Genomic DNA, 19,063 nt, shown 5'->3' on the forward strand with positions numbered 1-19,063 from the left:
CAAATTATACAAGAACATGAAAAATAGGGACATCGGATCCCCTCCAGCGAAGCGGGCCCTAGGGGCCAAGCGGTGGTCCCGCACGGCTATACAATTTGTTTTACAATGGGTGCAGCCGGTCCTCTTTTTTTATTTATAAATAGTATAGCCGCCCGCTATACTTTGTGGGACATGTGGCGACCACGCACGCATCAACGCCATACCTCTGCCGCCTAGAAACCAATTTTTTCTTTTGCCTCCACGGAGTCCAAAGGCCTCACCAAACAAACAGATAAAATTCAACGGCCAACCGAAAAAGAAACCTAAACTGTCAATATTCGTCACATCACGTTAGCTTTCCTTCCGGCATAAGCAAAGCGTGTCTGCTTGCTCCCCGAGCCAACCCAAACCTTTATAAATACCACTCATCACCCTCTGAAAACCCAAATGCTTCACTTCTCAAGCCCCAAACCACATCAAATTAGAAAAAACCCCATTTCTTCCTTCACTTGAACACCAAAAAAACCTATATATTTTAGGCCATGTCGACGGTAGGTTATGGTTTTGCTGAGGCATATGTGCTCAGAGGCCTCCACAAGAAGAAGCTGAAGATGGAGCAAGAAGAAGAAAGAGCCAAGCTGGGTGGAGCTGAATCTGAAATGGCTCAGCCTAGTGGTTGTTTGTTTCGGGTGATGAAGAAAGTCCATCCAAGCAATGGTCAGAGTCAAAGGGCTTGTTCAGCTGAAACAGATGAAACTGGAGAAGTTGGGGCTTTGAACCAGAAAGTAAGATAGAGCTCAGGCTCATGACATTTGTAGCAGCTTTCTGTAAAATGGGTTGTGCAAAAAAAAAAAATTGTTCTGATAAAGTCTCTGTTTGGGCTGAGTCATGCTTTTACCCTAAGACTTTTTAATGGGTTGGATCTATTGGTTTCAGTCCAAATTCCGGGCCCAGTTTGTATTATTATGACAGCAATTGTTTTTTTATTTGTTTATATTATCATTATAATTTATTTTGATGCACTTAAGCATACTCATTACACATTTAACTTTGTTTTGTTGATGGCCCAAAAATTGGTTCAATGAATACTTTTTCAAGAACACGAACGATTTAATGTGGTTTTTCAAAGCCAGCCTACAAACATAATGATGTTGATATAGCATAATGCACACTTATCTGCCCCCAATGTGGGACCTAATGACTCGGCCTTATCATATATAGTGAGAATATCATTTTGATCCTCCACCTTTTGTTCTTGTTTGTCAAACAAGTAACATCTAGGGCTTAATTATTGATATGCCTCGTACTGTACTCATGTCACGTCGAATTATTTATTAGATTTTTTTGACAAGAGTTAGTGCAAAATGAGACACTAAATTCAAGTTTGGATAATTAGATAAGACAAATTGAATGTTAGAGGGCGAAATGAGACTGAAAATAAAACAGAATTTTAAGGGCCATATCTATACGACTATATCAATAATTAAGCCTAAAATTATTCTCACAATCTCTCTCAGTCACTTCTAAGAAGAACTAGGAGACTGAGGCCTATAGCCTATGTGTGACGTTTGAGCTTGTGGGTGAAGATAGTAATGTATTTGTAATTAGTGATTTATACGCTCATGAATTTGGAATGGCATCATCAAATTGACTTTTGCACACACACATTGATTGATTACTATTTGATTAATTAAGTATATTACCAAAATTAGTAGGACCTAAAAGATGTCATTTTCTCATGTAAAATCAAATCACATGTATTATGCAAAACCACTTTTTCACTTTTTACTAATTTCCCATCCACTCATGATATTCATCAAATTATAATTAAATTCACAAAAAATCATCTCAACATAAAAAGAAAAGGTACTCCAGGTGCACGTGTTTCCAGATAGTATCACGTGCAAAATGCACGTGATGTCACGTGATTAACTTGGGTTTTGCTGTGAAGATATATCTCACCCTCTTGACTCTTTTTTTTTTTTTTTGTGCATTTGAAAGAAAAAAAAATAGTGCCCTACCGCACCAAACCCATGTGCATGGTCAGTAGTGGTGGTGATGGTCCCACGATTCCCATTCCCATTCCTGCAAGCCCAAAATTCATGGGTTCTTCTTCATTCCTGGACCTCAGAATTCAGATCAATCATCATATTGCAGCTCCACTTTTTTATGTGTCTTGGCTGTGTATTAGTGTCCTTTTGTGTTCTCCCAGTGTACTTTTGATTTCTGTAAATTGTAAATTTGGCCAAATCTAACTTAGATACTGCCATTGTTTCATTCTTATTGTTGATGGAACAATTTTGCTTATCATTTTAACTCAAGGTGTATGCTCACCATTCATCTCAATATTTGACACGTGTCGATAATTATAATTATGGTTACATAAATCAAAGTAAAAAATCAACTATTGTTATGCTTATAGACACGTGTCAAGTATTAAGAATAGTGATGAGCGTACAACTTGAGTTAAAATGATGAGCAAAAATATTTCCAAAAATGTAATCTAGTCACCAAATTACTCTTTAAGGTAAAATTCTTAGGGTTTAAGAAATGTTATTTTGTCATAAAGTTTGACAATATGTCTGACTGTGAATTGAAAGTGTTAATTACATTGATTCTTGTTTAAATGTGTGGTTCAAAATTTACAATCTAGCAGCACAAATATGTCAAGAGAAGATTATTGCTCAAAGTCTTTATGATTTTCAATTTGTGAATACTACTTCCAATATGCACTTTTTGACAACAGATTTTCCCATAGGTTTCTCGTGAGTTTTAATTAGGTGATTGTGGTATGTCTTCATTTCCTTTTCACTTTTGAAGGAGTACAAGTGACTTTGTAACTTGCAAGCAAAGAAGCATGATTTATGATTTCCAGGTTTGAATTATTAGCCCCAGTAATCTACCCAAATTATAATGAAATCCATAATTCTAAATTATAATCTTTTATTCATATTTCATGTAATTCTTTAATATGATTCACTGCTAAACAATTAAAAATACTACCAATTTAGCCCCCATCATTAAGGGCCAAATTAGTGCCAAAGTGGTGAAAAAACAAGGGAGGGGTATTGCAGTAAAGTTCCAACCACTCCAATGAGAAGTGAAAGGCAAAACCCAGAGTCACAGACAAACAGACAATGACATCACCACGCACACCACCCATTATAAGAAAAAAGTAGAAAACAAAATAAATAATAAATACAAAAATAAAAAAGATTTAAGAGACAGACAAATGCAGGCTTTGGCGGGTTTCCAGAATCTGAAGTTGATATTTGAGCTGAAAACCCAGCTCTATCTTACCTTATTAATGCTCTTAACCCTTCCATTTACTGCTTATTTACGCCACCCACCCATAACCACACATACACAGAGACAAACAGTAGCACTCTCTCTCTCTCTCTCTCCGAGTCTCTTAGAACCTTCTTAACCAAGATTACTTGCTGTTCCTTCCACCTTAAGCACCTACAGATCCACAGCTAGGTACCTACCCGCACTGCATCATCCTCATTGCCATTATAATATTAGACAACAAAGTCTAATTTTTTATAACTATACACATTATATAATTTATATTTTATTTATGGGTTTTGAATTTTGAGTGTCAAGGTGTCAACTTTACTAGTTTTACTTGCTGCCCCTATTCTCTTCACACCAGCACAGCATTTGTGAAGCTGTGTGGTGCCATTGGATTCTTTTGGCGTTTCTGATAATTGGGTTTGAATTTTGGGACATTGGACTGTTGTTTGCTGCATGTGGTATTTACTTGTTATTCCAAATAATGGGTTTTTGACGATGTGTTCTAGACAAACAGTGATTTCGGTTTTTGAAGTTTCCACATTTGGCTAGGCATTTCCGGTCTGGGAAGTTGGATTTGTCTCGAACACAGTCGTATTGGCTATTTTGTCAGTCTTGTAGCAGCAGCGGCCTTGCGTTTGTTTTCTGAGGTTCTTCTTCTTCTGGGTCTTGCTTTTGTCGGTTTGCTGGAGCTGGCATCTGAATCCCCTGCTTTTTTCCCGAGCTTGGATCCGGCGTATCCTCAACTGGGATTTTGAATTTGTTTCTGGGTTTTCCCTTTTGGGCAAGTCTGTGCCTAGTCCTACAAGGTTTGTGCTCCAATTTAGATTTACTTATCTTCCCAAACTGGTTCCCTTTTAACTTTCTTACATTACCTTCTGTTTGGCTGCTGAGAATTACGGAGAAAACTGATTGGAAAAGAAAATCTTGGATTATATAGATGGATGTAGCTAAATCTGATCAGACCAAATAGTAATGTTAGGCTTGTAAGTGTTGGTTTTAGTTTTACTTTGAATTTTAAGTTAATGTTCAAAATAATGTCATGTTTTTCTACATGGACGCACTAGAGTATTTCGTAGTGCAGCGTGATCTGACCCATCTGACTTGTATCTGCATTTTGAGCCAATTTGTTTATATACCCATTTCATTTTGGAAGGGGGAAAGGGGATCACTCTCTCTAACTTCTTGTTTTTCCTACATGGTTCATAAGCATTTGTGAGGACTAAAATATGGCTTTGCTTTTCTGGCATATTGTTTATCATCCAAGAGATGTAACTTCTAATTTGCATGAGCAGTCTCAAATTTCATTCCATTTGTTGTGGAAATAATGCAATCACTCTTAATTGATTTACAATGGTGCAGGAGAATGGATTTGGAACCTTGATGTTACACAGTTGACTATAGATAGATTATCCAGTAATGTCGAGGATCACTAAGTGGAAGCTTGAGAAGACAAAAGTAAAAGTGGTTTTCAGGCTACAATTTAATGCTACACATGTAAGTTCTAACTTCTTAGAATTTACTGCTGAAATTCTATCTTATTAATTTTATTGTAAATTTGTTTTTTAGATTCCTCAATTGGCTTTTCAGAGGATCAATATTTTTTGTTTTGTTTTCTGTTGATAATTTTAATACTTTCCCATTTGTATTCACTTCTTATGAAACCCATGCATAAACTTCTGGCCTGTAACTGTTGTTGATGCAAAAATCAGTGTTGAATAAATCTTCTAAGCTGCCAATTTAGATTCACCAGTTTGTGGAAAATAGGCTTTGTCTTGTGACTTTTATGTTTGCTGCTTCTATATCGCTACTAACATTTTCCTGGTAATTGCCTGAATCTGGTATTCTATTGTGTCATATGATGTGTAAGATAATCTAAAATGGACTGTAAACTTAACGCAAGTAATGTGGCCCTGTTGCTCCCATTAGTTGACGTGTTATTTAATTCTAGTTTCTTATGGCTAATGGCTTAGAGCATCTACAATCTTTGTCCCTGTCTTTTAGTTAAAATTGAGCTAAAAACACTAGAAAACTATTTTAGGAGCTCTCTATAAATTTCAACTCCAACCATACTCCATAGGTTTTTCTTTTTGGGTCTGAATACTCCATAGGTTAGGAGTCATAAATGTTTTCATTCTTTTCTAATTGAGCATAATTGCTCTCTCTCTTTATAAAATAATAACAAAAATAGTCAACATTAATAAAAGTTTTAAAATATTATTAAAGTAAAGCAACATTTAATTATGGGGAGCCACTAGGAGTCTTTTCTCTCCTATAGCATGATTGGAAAACATGGTGTTATATGTAGCAGCTACAATCTATGCTACGACTGAATACAATGTTTCTTTCTGCATGGTCCAGGTTCCACAAACCGGATGGGATAAGTTGTTTATATCTTTTATACCTGCTGATTCCGGAAAGGCAACTGCAAAAACAACCAAGGCAAATGTGAGGAATGGGACCTGCAAATGGGGAGATCCTATCTATGAAACTACAAGACTTCTACAAGACACTAAAACAAAACAATATGATGAGAAGCTTTACAAACTCGTGGTAACCATGGTAGTATTCCTTCAGAAGTCTTATTCATTAAAAATAATGTTTCTGATTTAAAATTCGGTTGATTCATGAACTAACTTTTCTCTAGTCCCTAATCACCATTGGAGCAGCTGACTGCAGACTGCAGCCATTACCTTGTTTAAACTGAGTTTAACTTTGTTTTTGGCCTAAATCTAACTGACATCAGGGTTCTTCACGGTCTAGTGTCCTGGGTGAGGCTAATATCAACCTTGCTGATTATGCTGATGCGTCAAAGCCTTCTTCTGTTGCACTGCCTCTCCACGGGTGTGATTCTGGAACTGTTTTACATGTGAGAATCTCTGAAGTTCAAAGTAGACAAAATGTTCCTAGGAAAGCTAGTTTTCTTCTTTTTTTAACTTCCAGTAAACACTGTTAGTTGTTCTTCAATGCTGGTTATTAACTATAATTTACTTCTTTTCGACAATTGTTTTTTGTCTTAATCCACGTCAGGTTACTGTACAGCTGCTAACTTCTAAAACTGGCTTCAGGTAGGCATTAAAACATGTTAATCTCTTGCTTTATCTAATTTCAGTAGTTAATCTGTACTTCTTTTCCTTTCAGAGAGTTTGAGCAGCAGAGGGAGCTCAGAGAGAGTGGTCTACGAACAACCTCTGACCAGAACAGAAATGATGTATCCACAGCTAGAAGAATATCATCTTCTGAAGATACAGTGAATGATCAGATGGATAAGGTCAGTCTTTTTCTTCTGTCACTGTTCGTTCCATGGAGTATATGATGGTTCACTGTCTTGGAGTCTGCATTTATATTTCTATTGAACTTTTTGAAAAACATAAGCTCCTTGAAACAAATATTTCAGAATTTTGTCCATCTTTGCATAAATCATTTCTATTTTATTATTTCACTCTTTTATTTGTTTTGTTTAAATACGAAATAAAAGTTTATTGGGAAAAGGAGCAAAACATGCAATAGGAGATGGACAAGCAGTCCACCTAGGCAATAACAACTAAAAACATAATACAAGGAAAACCACACTCAATACAACATTTCAGACAAATCAAGATAAATATTGCTAAATGGAACATCCCGAAACTCCAGAGCACACAATACAATAGGGGATGTGCCTGTACGATAAATATTATTTCAGTTCAGTTTTTCTTATTGATAGCACATCGATGATCTATCTCTATCTCTTTTGTCTGGTATATGCTGGTCGCATGTCTTTTTATTACATGATCTAACTTAAAACTAGTAATCCTCTGAGGCATGTCTGGCATGTATGGAAGATAAATATAGATTCAGACAAAACAAACACCTTTCTCAGAACACGTTTGTGCTATCAAAGATGAAATTAGGCTCACTGTTGCTGCTATGATTTTAAAGACATAAAGATGAAGCAAGGGATTCTAATTCACTTTGAAATATAGTATACTTCTGTATCTGATGAGAAAGATAGGCCTGCTTTTGCAGAGTTTATGGGTATATCTTGAAGGAAGTTGAGGTTCCACCCCAAAACCAATTGGCAATGGGAGGAGTAGCCCAACTCCTTATAAACCTAGGCTAGGTCCCTTAACATTTCAATGTGGGACAAACACTCCCAACATGCCCCCGCACATGTGGCGAACTTTCAAGCCTAACACGTGGACAACACATATTGGGTGACGTGGGAGCACGTGTGGCCGTTGGGCCAAACACGTGAAGCCTTGCTCTGATACCATGAAGGAAGTTGAGGTTCCACCCCAAAACCAATAGGCAATGGGGAGAGTAGCCCAACTCCTTATAAACCTAGGCTAGGTCCCTTAACATTTCAATGTGGGACAAACACTCTCAACATATCCGTCCCCTTTGAACAATTTCCATGAGTCAGTTACTGAGAAACTTGACGTCTCTCACAAATTCTGAGAATGATAACCCTTGCGTTTTCTTGTACTTGTAATGTTGCGTTTTATTGTACAAATTTAAAAACTTTCCATTATATGAGTTCTTTTACTGGATGGAGTTATTATCTTTGTGATAGGCGTTCTGATCTGTTGTCATAATATATGTTTCCAATAAATTTTTTCTTCTTTTTACAGATGAATGCGAGAGTTAAATTTAAAGAACTCTCTCCCCTTGAAGAGGAGGTTGGGCTGAATGAAGAGTATGCAGATTCAACTGTTGGATTTGATGGTTCTTCCAATACTTCGGAAAGTATATATGCTGAAAAACATGATACGTCCAGCACCCATGAGATTGATAGTCTTAAGAGTACTACCTCTGGTGATTTAGGTGGATTGTCCCTTAGTCAAAGTCCTGGACAAGAGAAAGGAGACCCCTCTGATCAGCAGTTCTTGGCACAGGGGACCAATGAGTGGGCTCATGGCTGGGGTTCTGACTTTTCTGCAGACGCTGGCCTGCCAAATTCTTATGAGGAAAATAGTAGACTTAGAGGAAGCTTGGAAGCAGCTGAATCATCTATTCTTGAGCTTAAGCAGGAGGTGAGCACTCTACAGAGTCATGCTGATGAAATAGGCATTGAAGCACAAAAATTTTCCGTTCAACTTGATGCTGAAATTGCTTCTGGAGAACGATTAGCAAAAGAAGTTTCCGTACTGAGATCAGAATGTTCAAAGTTGAAAGAAGATCTTGAGGAGCAAAAAAGTTCCAAATTAAGCAGAGAAACTATTGAGATAGGCCAGGATTACCTTTTTCATGAGTTACAGCTCAGGTGGTTTAAAGGGCTTTCAGACATGGATGATAAAATAAGAGAGCTTCAGAGAAAGGCATGCTTTGGAATACATGAAATGGACTTCGCATCCTTTCTTTCGGATTTCGAGGGATTGCTTGGTGTTCTGCAAGTTCTCAAACAAGAAACTGGACAGGCAAGTTCAGGGCTGAACTTGACAAGCGTAAAGCAGGCCGATGAAATGAGTTTACATAAACGTGAGCAATTAGTAATAGGAACCAGGTTTGATGCAGATTTTTATCAACCAGAAGGTGTGCTTCATTGTCTAAGCATACCTGGCCCAGTGTTGCAAGACTTTGATTCTGTAGATGCTGCCAATGCAATGAAAGGAGAAGTCTTTGAGCTTTTAAGAGAGGTGAATGAGTTGAAAGCTGAACGAGAAAGCCTTGCAAAGAAAGCAGACCAGATGGAGTGCTACTATGAAGCTCTCATTCAGGAACTTGAGGAAAACCAGAGACAGATGATGGGAGAATTGCAGAATCTCAGAAATGAGCATTCTACTTGCCTGTACACAATTTCATCCACTAAAGCTGAGATGGAGAGAATCCAGCAAGACATGAACAATGAGAGAATAATATTTTCCAAAGAAAAGTGTGATTTCGATTCTCTGAACAAGGAGCTTGAAAGAAGGGCTACTACAGCAGAAGCAGCACTTAAAAGGGCACGCATGAATTACTCCATTGCTGTGAACCAGTTACAGAAGGACCTTGAATTGCTTTCTTTTCAGGTTCAGTCCATGTATGAGAATAATGAGAACCTCATTAAACAGGCTTTTGCAGATTCTTTGCTTCCAAGCTTACCTGCATGTGAAGAAACCCTGCAGAATCAGAAGTTGGATTCAGAGGAATCTCATTCTGCAGAACACTTGCAGTGTCAGAATCAGTTCTCTGGGATAAACAAACAGCATTTAGATGGGAATATATTATCAGAGGATTTGAGAAAATCTCTCCTCTTTCAGAAGGGGCTTTACCAAAAGGTTGAAGAAGAACTTTATGAAGTGCATCTGGTGAATGTGTATTTGGATGTCTTCTCAAAGACTTTACAGGTTACTTTGGTTGAAGCAAGTGCTGACTTTGGATTGACTAAAGAGAAAGTGCATGACCTTTCACAACAGCTGGAGCTTTCAACTGAGTCCAATGAGTTATTGATGCGGAGGCTGCAGACTGCACTGGATGAGATTCGCTTCCTGAATGAGTACAAGGATACTTGCAATTCGAACTGCAATGACTTGGCTCTGAGGAACCAAGTTTTGGAAGCAGATTTACAAAACGCCACTAGTGAAAATGATCTTCTTATCCAGAAGATTGCTGAATGGAAAGATATGATAAAAGAATATGAAACTTATGAGAGCAAATACAAAGCCTGCACTACTGAAAAATTACAGCTGGAAAATTTGTTGAAAAAGGAAACCCTAGAAAATGACACTCTTCAAAATAGACTTTCATCTTTGCAGGAAGAGTTGAAATATGTCAGAACTGACTTTGATGAGCTGACTTATGTGAAGGAAAATCTGCAGAATATTGTGAACTTTCTACAGGGTAAGTTATGGAATCTGTTGGCATCTTATGACCAAAAGTATAAAGGCATGGATCTCTGCATTGGATGTGTCAGTCAGGACTTGGAATCCAAAGATTTAACAGGTGTAGTGTTGCAAATAGAACAGCTTCAGCACAATGCATATGAGAAGATTGTCCAGCTTATGGAGGAGAAGAAAGACATAGCACAAGAAAGAGATATAGCTCGGGAGTCTTTAAGCGCAGCAGAATCTGATAATCTGATCATAAAAAGGCAATTTGAACATGATCTACGAGGTATAATGGATAAACTAGAACTTTCAAACGCCCTGGTGCGAAAGCTCCAGTTACAAGTTGAGGCCCTTGCAAACAGACCTGAGATTAGTTCTGTAGCCGAAGAGAATTATGCACAACAGTACAGAGAACTTTTTTCTGATCTTAATCAGTTAGAAATGGAGCTGCAGCAACTTACTTCTAAAAACCAGGACCTTGCTGGTCAAATTATGGAGTTTGAGAAGGTAACTGAAGAACTGGGAAGGTGTAAACTGTCCATGGCAGCAATGTCAGAGGAAAAAGAAGCTTTGATAATTTCCTTACAGGACAAAACTGAAGAATCTTCCAAGCTTGCTCAGGAGCTTAATAGTTTGCAAGGAAGTTTGCTCTCCTTGCATGATGATTTGCAAACTGAGAGAAATCTCGGAGATAAGTTAGAGAGTACAATTACAGATCTCACTTCCCAGTTGAACGAGAAGAATTGCCAGTTGCTAGGTTTTGATGGGCAGAAGGCTGAGGTTGTCTATCTCAAACAATTGTTATCTGATCTAGAACTAGAGAAATCAAGAGTTTCCGGTCTCTTATTGGACTCTGAAGAATGTCTAAAAGATGTCCGTGAAGAATGTTCTTCCGTATCTGCTTTGGAAGGTCAATTGTCTGAAATGCATGAATTTTCAATAGCTGCTGATGTTGGACTTACTTTCACAAAAACTCAATATGAGACCAGGATTGAAGAAATAGGAAGGTGTAACATGACCATAGCAGCATTGTCAGAGGAAAAAGAAGCTTTGATGACGTCCTTACAGGATAAAACTGAAGAATCTTCCAAGCTTGCTCTAGAGCTTAAATATTTGCAAGGAAGTTTGCTCTCTTTGCATGATGAGTTGCAAATTGAGAGAAATCTCAGAGATAAGTTAGAGAGTGCAATTACAGATCTCACTTCCCAATTGAACGAGAAGCATTGCCAGCTGCTTGGTTTTGATCAGCAAAATGCTGAGCTTGTCCATCTCAAACAATTGGTATCCGATCTAGAACTAGAGAAATCAAGAGTTTCCCGTCTCTTGTTTGACTCTGAGGAATGTCTAAAAGATGCCCGTCGAGAATGTTCCTTCATATCTGCTCTGGAAGCTCAATTGTCTGAAATGCATGAGTTTTCAATAGCTGCTGATGTTGGACTCACTTTCACAAAAACTCAATTTGAGACCAGGATTGAAGAACTAGGAAGGTGTAACCTGACCATAGCAGCATTGTCAGAGGAGAAAGAAGCTTTGATGGTGTCCTTACATGATAAAACCGAAGAATCTTCCAAGCTTGTTCTGAAGCTTAATAGTTTGCAAGGAAGTTTGTTCTCTTTGCATGACGAGTTGCAAATTGAGAGAAATCTCAGAGATAAGTTAGAGGGTACAATTACAGATCTCACTTACCAATTGAACGAGAAGAACAACCAGTTACTAGATTTTGATCACCAGAAGGCTGAGCTGGTCCACCTCAAACAATTGGTATCAGACCTGGAGCTTGAGAAATCCAGAGTTCTCCGTCTCCTGTTGGATTCTGAGGAATGTCTGAAAGATGTTCGTGAAGAATGCTCTTCCATATCAGCTTTGGAAGCTCAGTTATCTGAAATGCATGAATTTTCAATAGCTGCTGATGTTGGATTCACTTTTGCAAAGACTCAATATAGGGCCATGATCGAAGAGCTTGGTCAGAAACTTCAGTTTTCAGATAGCCATGTTTCCGAGCTTCGTAACGATCACCTCAATGTAGAGAATATGCTTAATAAATGTCTTGCTAGCGAAAGGCATTACCTTGAAGAGAACACCAAATTGATGGCAAGTCTCAGTTCCCTTAAATCTGAGTTGGAAGCCTCCAGTGCTCAAAATAGGATACTTCTTGATACAAACAGTGCCATGAGGACTGAACTTGAGGAATACAAGGAAAGAGCAGAAAATGTGGAGGGTGTTGTCCACGTGGATAACAGTCAGTCTGTTCTTGAGATTGAAAGGCTGGAGTATACTTTGATGACTTCTGAAGAAGAGATTGATAACCTGATATTCTCCAAGGAAGCACTAGAAGTCAAAGTTTTAGTACTCAAAGCCAAGTTGGATGAACAGTGCGCTCAGATAACCTTGCTGGAAGGATATAAAGATGAATTGATAATGTTGCGCAATAAATGTAGCGAGCTTACACAGAGGCTTGCCGAACAGGTTTTGAAGACAGAAGAGTTTAAGAACTTGTCCATCCATTTTAAGGAGCTTAAAGACAAGGCTTATGCTGAGGGTCTCCATGCACATGATAAAAGAGAACCAGAAGGGCCGCCAGTTGCTATGCAAGAGTCCTTAAGAATTGCATTCATCAAAGAGCAGTATGAAACCAAGCTGCAAGAACTGAAACAACAGCTTGCTATGTGCAAGAAGCATAGTGAGGAGATGCTCATGAAATTACAAGATGCAATCAATGAAGTTGAGAACAGGAAGAGATCTGAAGCTACTCATGTAAAGAGAAATGAAGAGCTAGGAATGAGGATCTTGGAATTGGAGTCTGACCTACATTCAGCGCTTTCTGAAAAGCGTGAAATAATGAAAGCCTATGACCTGATGAAGGCTGAAAAGGAATGCTCATTAATAAGCCTTGAGTGCTGTAAGGAAGAAAAACAACAACTTGAAGCGTCTTTGCAAAAGTGCAATGAGGAAATGGCTAAAATTGCTTTAGAACTCACCTCAACGAAGGATTTGCTTGAGAGTTCTTCAGCTTCTATAAATAATCAGGGGGAAGGCAATGGCAGTTTACACAAAGCAGATTACATATCTGATGATCCAGTTGTTGAAAAAGTTCGCCACAAGAAATTGACATCTGGCGTGCAAAGCAGCATAGTAAGAGAGGACCCGTTAGCTAAGTTTTCTGAGCTAGATTTAGCGAATTATGAAGCAGCTGATCCTGAATGCTTGAATTCCATTGATGAAGTAGACCAATCAAATGGACTCATCAATATACACTCTGAGCAGGTACTTAACTGTTTTAATCTCTATATAGAGAAAGTTACTCCATTGATACTCTAATTTGTGCAACTATTTAGCATCAGCATGCTTATGTTAGCTTATACACGTTCTGGATATTTCACTCTTCTCGATTAAGATTCTGGAAAAGTGAACAAGAATTCCTTTTTCATACTGCCCTCAGCGAAAAAGGTGCTTTTAGTTTGCTATACTTTTGTGCTTTTTCCCATCATAGAGAGTTTGATGGTGCTCCTAAAGGGTATAGTTCCTATACTAGTTGACAACTTGACAGTACCTTACTGAGTTGCTGCTCCAAATATTACCAAACTTATTAGCATATCTATTTCATAGTGCTAGCCTTTGCTTACGCAATACCGACCCCCCTGCTATCACGTTAAACAAGTTTCCTGGGAAGTACCACCACTAGAGTGAAACTCAAAGCAGTAGACAGTGGCTAATATATTTGGTTGGTACTACCAGTTACTGGGGTTTAAACTCCTTGTTCACCATTAATGTTGTCAACTTTTCCATGAAAAACTGCTGAAATCTAAGTACAGAAGAAATCCTATAATAAGTCAATCAAAATAATATAAGTTTGATCTATGGAGTATGACCACACAAGTGGTGGTGAATGCGTTATCTTTTGTAGCTTGTATTTTCAAAACTTGAAAGTTCATCCTATTCCTTTAGCAGGGGAATAGGATTGTTCACAATTGTCAAAGAAAAGGTTTACTTTATTTCATTTTTCCAAGGTATGTACTCTTTTATTCTCCATCTTGAAATTTTGGTATCTGACAATCAATGTGCTTCATTGGACAGGATGATCTTGTATCCAGAGGCGTAAATGGTATCCCTAGTGTTGTACCTTCAAAGCAAAAGGATGTTCTTAATAGTGACATGAAGCATTTGGTTCTTGCCAATGAGCATTTTAAGGCCCAAAGCTTAAAGTCTAGCATGGACAACTTAAATAAGGAGGTACGTATTTCATATAAAGACAAGTGAGCAGATTCTTTGGTATTGCTACTGTATCATTATCTATGGTTGGGGAACAGGGACTATGGATTAAAAGTTATCATCATCGTCGGTTAGAGAATCTAGGTCCTGACATAAACTTTTTTTTTCATAACAGATCTTTTCTAACCCGTGTTATCTTCTTGCAGTTGGAAAGGATGAAACATGAAAATTTGCTTCTTCCCCTAGATGATCATCATTTTGACCCAAATTTTTCTGGTGTACAAAGAGAGCTGATGCAATTAAATAAGGTAAATAACTTTATGATGCTTACACCTTACAATATAAGCGTGTCCTTGAACTGACATCATATTTGGCTTTTTGATTAGGTAAATGAAGAATTGGGAAGTATATTTCCCTTATTCAACGAATTTTCTTGCAGTGGCAATGCACTAGAGAGGGTGCTCGCGTTGGAAGTTGAACTCGCTGAAGCATTGCAGGCAAAGAAGAAATCAACTTTCCAGTTTCAGAGGTACATCTTATACAACTCTGACTGACCCTTTCAAATTGGCATTATGTGGGCATTCTGGGGACAAGACAACATATTGTCTCTTTTGATCTCTCCTCCTGAAACTTGGCTGCGGTAATTTTAAAACATGTGTTACTTTTAAGGGAAACTGGTGGTTCACTTTAAAAATTAGTAGAACAAACCAATTTCTTATGAGGTTAACAATTAACTTGAAATCCTCCTGTGTTCCAGTTCTTTCGTGAAACAACATAGTGATGAGGAAGCAGTGTTTCACAGCTTTAGAGACATCAATGAGCTAATTAAAGACATGCTGGACCTTAAGGGAAGATATGCTACTGTGGAAACAGAACTGAAAGAGATGCATGATCGTTACTCTCAGTTAAGCCTTCAATTTGCAGAGGTTGAAGGAGAGAGACAAAAGCTAATGATGACTCTCAAGAATGTTCGAGCGTCAAAGAAAGCCCAATACTTAAATCGCTCCTCAACATCCCCATTTCTGGACCCTTCATAATAGTCACCGGGCCATTCTATCTTGTGCACGAAGACGAAGAAATAGCCATTTACCAGGTTAAGAAATTGATGGTCCAACATGCCATGCTGCCTCATGTCATCATGTATGTCCAAGGTGAATTATGCATGGGCCACTTAGCTGCTAGTGGTGAAACTTTACAATGCTGGAATGCAGTATCAAAAGCTAAGCAGCAGCAGTGTATATAAACTCTCTGGTCAATAGTTTCACAAGTACATAATTGACCCTTTTTTTGGGGTTGAGGGGGGTGGGGGTGAATTGTTGTCAGCTGTTCTGCTGTATAGTAAATCAAATTCTTTTTTGTAATTTATATTTAATATCCTCAAGGAAAAAAATATATAACTTCTTCCCATACATCGCTTCTAACTTCCAATTTCAGTTAGTTGGAATTTTGCAATTTCATCTTGTTCTCCTGGTGCTTGGGTGTTGGAAAGGTTTGTCCAAGCCCTGTGCTCTTTCATCATTTTATGGTTTAAAAGGCCTATGGTGAAATTGGGCGCTTGCAATAATATGCAGACCAAGAAAATATACGGTAATAATAACACGTATTCTTCTACCAATTTAAATAATAATAATAATAAAGAAAGAGAAATTCTGCTTACAATAAACTCGCAAATCAATCAAATTAATTAAGGTTTTCTTTTACACTTGTATTCATTCATGAAAATAAATCAGAGGCTCCCAACGCAACAATGTGGTCCTTTTCTCATTAACAAATCATATGCAATAAGGAACTATAAGCAGTTTTACATACGGAGGGGGACAACAAGATTCAAAGTAACAAAAGTCTGGCTGATGGATCCATGAACTTCTTGCTGCCACTTGTGAAAGGGAACTTAGATTGTTAACAGCATCTCATCGTCGGCAACAAATGAAAAGACACAGAATGACACTAACAGACTGAGGAAGCTTTCTCAAGCTTGTTAAGAGAAGCTACAATATTGAACATGAACATCGAGGCTTCTCTGGAGAATCATTCAGCAATTTATCTGTGGAAAATGCAACCATTAGTTCCTTGCGTCTGAAACTGCTTTCCTCTGTTTGGGTAACATAACTTTAACATAAGCATTATATAACGTAAATGTGAAAGTGTCTTATATTGTGACTTTCATAGTTTTTTTGCTACCCACAATTTCAAGTTCCATAATGTCATCTCCTAATAATGATTGAAAAGAAGGGACAATACAGTTTTCTTTGAAAGTCAGAGCTTCTAACGAAAGAATGATATAGAACACAGGGAAAACTTAAGAATGGACTATATACAAAGCCAATTTCAAGGGAGAGAAGGACCAGAAATTCTGATAAGGAACAAGCATACAAAATAAATATACAAATAAAGAAAAAATAAATAAGAGCCTCTTATGCTTTACAGGATGGAGCTATTACAAAAGACTTGATCTAATGCTTTCAGCTCCCTATTATATTGCAATGTTATTAAAAGTTGTACTTCTGAGAACTAGCATGGAAGATTAATTTTGGCTCAACACTGAATCCAGATTTTTAGCATGCGTGCTGAGGGTCAAGATATGGTGAGGCAATCAGAAGCAAGAAGACCTTGCTGCTTATTGCTCAGAAGGGGATGGAATCATAAGAGATTGATGCATAAGAACCATGCCTCTTAACTAAAATATATTGGGAATTCAGGGGCAAAGGTTCATCAAAAGAGCCAAAGATGTTTAATACCTCGGGGTAGAGACTAATAAAAACAACGAATTAGCCAAAGAGCATGTTGTTCTATAAGATATATGCAACATATGTCTAGTAAATAGAAACATAATTACCATTCTTTTTGTCTGCAATAGGAGGACGCACAACCACATGCATAGTGATGAGACCTCCTGGTAGTTCACCGACTGGAAGTCTGGAATCAGCTAGGGTCCTGTTGTTTTCCAGTATCTTTCCCGCATTAATAAGCTTCAAATCATTTATTGTCCTTGGACCATTTTCTTTCTCTATCAAATAGATATTGCATAGCATGAGAAAACATAAGTCAATTTCAAACCAAAGCACAATGGTGTGATCATGGAGCAAACTAAGTATCATTATTTTCGTCAAAATATAGGCTTTGTCCTCTTTCAATATTCTGTTTTGATTGGTGCCAACATCAGCAACGCATATGAAACAAGGGTTCTAATGCAGTACCATAAACAATTACATTGATAACATTATTCCTACATGTGTGACTAACTTGAGCATACACTTCTCGAGAATGACTCAGAACTGTGTCATAATTCATTTTCGGCATCTTCAGACTATATCTACAATGAAGGACAGAGTGGGAGCCTCAACTTACATGGACAAGGTACTACAGATAATGATAAGAGCAACGAAAAATTTACTAACAGAATTTTCAATACTCAAACCCATAAAATTGGACTTCAATTCGTACAGTGTCCAATACATTGTTTCCAATCAAAATTGCTAAAATGGTCTAAGAAGATTCAAAGTACACAACACCACCTAAAGCTCTGATAAGCTTAATGAGAAAGCTTGATGCAAAAAGCTCTCAAGAAGCCAACCTAATCATATAAAAAGCAAAAGAACCTCAATAACATATATAAGTTTTGCAAAAATATGACGAGAAAAAAAAAACAGAACTTCAACAGAAGAGCAAGCTGAAAAGAAATAAAACCTTTAGGCCATTGTGCAAGTATTTTCTCTTTAAGTGATTGTACAGTGGTAGATGGGCTATACTTGTGTGGACCTATGTCGGTGCCATCAGATAGCCTGAATTTGAGCTCAATCAAATCTTGACCTGCTGCCATTGATGAACCTTCCAGCAAAAACCCACCTCAAATTCGCATAACACTCTCCAAAAATCAGATTGAGTTCCACAACAGAGAAAACCAAATAAAACCCAGATGAAATCTGGTAAAGATTCAAACTTAGAACCCAGAAGAGCAAAGAGCTCGTATACCCATGAAAGAATCAAGCTCTATCCAAAAGGTTTGTATTGAACTTGGAGTTTACACTGAAAAAGATCCAAAGTCTTGTTATGGAAACCCAAAAACAGTGACTGATTATAAATCTATAAAATCCATCCAAAGAGAGAAGAAGACAATCCAAGGAGAGAAGAGGACAGCTCCTTTTTATTGCTTGATGTAGAAATTAAGAAAGTAGAAAAAGTGTACCCAAAACGATCTGAGTGAGATTTTTCACCTGAATTAACAGAAATTTCCAGCCGTAAAGAATGTGATTACATAATTGCCCATGGCCTATAATCATATTAACGAAATTACAAAGACATTTTTATGACTTATCTTTGGCTTTTGGCAAATAATAGTTGTCATGACCTAGAAGAAAAGATAATAAGAAATAGATAATGACAATATTTGTCCCCTTTACGTCTGTATATGATGGCTAATAATGATGTAAGAATTATGTAATTATGAAGTTTTTTTGTGGACAAATATGTAATTATGAAGTTAAACTAACAAAGTACTCTTTTGGTAAAAAAAAAAAAAAAAAACTTCAAAATAATTAGATCTTAAGATTTTTTAAAACTTCTTTTTGTTAACGACTTGATTCGAATTTAGAACATTTTTCAATATTATAATCATAAATTAATTAAGATGTTCAACTTTAGATTTATTATTAACATATTGAAAGGATGATACCTAAGAAAATAATGCATTCGCTTTTCCACCAATATTTTTCCTGGCTAGATACACCCAAAAGTGTAGATTCTTCTCCTTAGCCATTAGAAAGTTTACGAATTGCTATGCATACTTAGATAAT

General features: G+C 37.3%; 2 protein-coding genes across 3 annotated transcripts; one reads left to right on the forward strand and one right to left on the reverse strand.

Moving 5' to 3' along the window:
* On the forward strand, positions 2,901-15,679 carry LOC18790893 (early endosome antigen 1). 2 transcript variants are annotated; one of them, XM_020555460.1, is made up of 12 exons: positions 2,901-3,459; positions 3,826-4,082; positions 4,636-4,770; positions 5,635-5,835; positions 6,020-6,142; positions 6,304-6,341; positions 6,415-6,544; positions 7,887-13,325; positions 14,136-14,291; positions 14,477-14,578; positions 14,657-14,799; positions 15,028-15,679. In XM_020555460.1, the coding sequence occupies exons 3-12, from the start codon at positions 4,693-4,695 to the stop codon at positions 15,305-15,307; spliced, it is 6,690 nt and encodes a 2,229-aa protein (XP_020411049.1). In that variant the 5' UTR covers positions 2,901-3,459; positions 3,826-4,082; positions 4,636-4,692; the 3' UTR covers positions 15,308-15,679. The 2 variants fall into 2 exon arrangements, with proteins under 2 accessions (XP_020411049.1, XP_020411050.1); XM_020555461.1 differs by having other exon boundaries at positions 3,887-4,082.
* LOC18791875 (membrane-anchored ubiquitin-fold protein 6) lies at positions 15,918-18,496 on the reverse strand. Its single transcript, XM_007225786.2, has 3 exons — positions 17,958-18,496; positions 17,107-17,277; positions 15,918-16,314 (listed from the first exon to the last, which is right to left on the reverse strand). Exons 1-3 carry the CDS (start codon positions 18,088-18,090, stop codon positions 16,259-16,261), a joined length of 360 nt encoding a protein of 119 aa, XP_007225848.1. The 5' UTR covers positions 18,091-18,496; the 3' UTR covers positions 15,918-16,258.

The sequence above is a fragment of the Prunus persica genome, chromosome G1 (assembly GCF_000346465.2).
Source record: "Prunus persica cultivar Lovell chromosome G1, Prunus_persica_NCBIv2, whole genome shotgun sequence".
NCBI lineage: Eukaryota > Viridiplantae > Streptophyta > Magnoliopsida > Rosales > Rosaceae > Prunus > Prunus persica.

What these genes read in the sequence shown, in the direction of transcription:
- LOC18791875 (XM_007225786.2), bottom strand. Translation starts at nt 18,090, where the DNA reads ATGGCAGCAGGTCAAGATTTGATTGAGCTCAAATTCAGGCTATCTGAT. An exon ending in ACTTGCACAATGGCCTAAAG is followed by an intron (nt 17,278 to 17,957) that starts GTTTTATTTCTT and finishes TCTATTTGATAG; the next exon opens with AGAAAGAAAATGGTCCAAGG. An exon ending in TATTGCAGACAAAAAGAATG is followed by an intron (nt 16,315 to 17,106) that starts GTAATTATGTTT and finishes CATTTTCCACAG; the next exon opens with ATAAATTGCTGAATGATTCT.
- LOC18790893 (XM_020555460.1), top strand. Translation starts at nt 4,693, where the DNA reads ATGTCGAGGATCACTAAGTGGAAGCTTGAGAAGACAAAAGTAAAAGTG. An exon ending in ACAAACTCGTGGTAACCATG is followed by an intron (nt 5,836 to 6,019) that starts GTAGTATTCCTT and finishes AACTGACATCAG; the next exon opens with GGTTCTTCACGGTCTAGTGT. An exon ending in TCAATATACACTCTGAGCAG is followed by an intron (nt 13,326 to 14,135) that starts GTACTTAACTGT and finishes TTCATTGGACAG; the next exon opens with GATGATCTTGTATCCAGAGG.